Consider the following 1161-nt stretch of genomic DNA (forward strand, 5'->3'; position numbering starts at 1 on the left):
GGCAGTGGGGAGTGGGGTCTGCCCAGCCATAAAGTTACTTTCATTGCTACTTCATAACGGAAATATTGCTACTGTTATCAATCATGATTCAAGTATTTTTGAAGATAGAAGTTGATCATAGGGGTCACAACCCATAAGTAGAAAACCACTGGGCCTAAGCCATTTTGCCACACCATAATATAGTTCTTTTTTGGGGGGTTTCTTCTGTGTAGCTCTGGCTGTCCTGGAACTCACTCTGTAGACCAGGTTGGCATTGAACTCAGAAATCTGCCTGCCTCTGCCTCCCAAGTGCTGGGATTAAAGGTGTGCGCCACCACCACCCGGCCATAATATAGTTCTTTATTGCTTGTCATTTGGCATGTTTTTTTCCTGAGACAAGGTCTCAGTATGCATCCCTGGCTAACAGGGTGCTCACTGTATATATACATCAGGCTGCCCTGGAACCCGAGGAGATCAGACCGCGTCTCCTCCTGAATCCTGTCACTGAAGTTGTGCGCTACCATGCTTGGGCTTTTATTTTTGTAACTTCATCTGTGTGTGGGGGTGGGGTGGGGTGGGGGGGTGTATGCACACGTATTTGTGGGTACATGTATGCTTGTCCACATGCTAAACCATCTTGCCATCTCCATCTTTTTGTTTCTGAGTCAGCATCCTCTATGAAGCTTTTCTGACTCACTCGCCTGATTTTGGGCATGTGCCCCCATGTCTGCCTTGAGAATTTCTAAGGTTTACCTGCAACAATTATTTGGTTCCCATTCTCTTCCAGCTTCATATCAAATGTGCCAAACACTATGATATGGGAATAACTACTTTGGGACATCAGGGTTATCCTGTCTTCCCTTCTTGGGGTCCAGAAGGCTCTTCGGCAGAAGGAAAATTTGAGAACAGTAGACACAGGGGCAGAGAATTCTGATGTCCTCAGAAGGCTCCTCATGTAAAACACCTGCAGAGATTATTGCCCAATGGAGTCAACGAAGAGTAAATCTCTGCAGCCTGACACATGCACACTCCAGACAAGGGGCTTTCTAAGAAACACAGGAGTGGCAGCATCTGTTCTTCATTCAGGACAGGGCAGAGCAGTCATTGCTCCGATTCAGGGTCAGAATAACTCACCCTCTTCCTGCCCCTCCCATCACACTCAGAGACAGTGTGGAGTCCCTC

General features: G+C 47.2%; 2 protein-coding genes across 2 annotated transcripts in view; both read right to left on the minus strand.

The window, feature by feature from the left end:
- LOC116073709 (F-box/WD repeat-containing protein 15-like) overlaps positions 1 to 503 on the minus strand; it is a 31230-nt gene extending 30727 nt beyond the window's left edge. Inside the window, exon 1 of the mRNA XM_031345735.1 lies at positions 416 to 503. Coding sequence (XP_031201595.1) covers positions 416 to 503 — 88 coding nt within the window. The remainder of the gene's footprint in view (positions 1 to 415) is intronic.
- A 218-nt stretch (positions 504 to 721) lies between these two features.
- Positions 722 to 1161, minus strand: part of LOC116073710 (F-box/WD repeat-containing protein 15-like) — an 11188-nt gene continuing 10748 nt past the window's right edge. The window contains exon 5 of the mRNA XM_031345736.1: positions 722 to 943. Within this exon, the coding sequence (XP_031201596.1) occupies positions 722 to 943 (222 nt within the window). The remainder of the gene's footprint in view (positions 944 to 1161) is intronic.

The sequence above is a fragment of the Mastomys coucha genome, unplaced genomic scaffold (genome assembly GCF_008632895.1).
Source record: "Mastomys coucha isolate ucsf_1 unplaced genomic scaffold, UCSF_Mcou_1 pScaffold23, whole genome shotgun sequence".
NCBI lineage: Eukaryota > Metazoa > Chordata > Mammalia > Rodentia > Muridae > Mastomys > Mastomys coucha.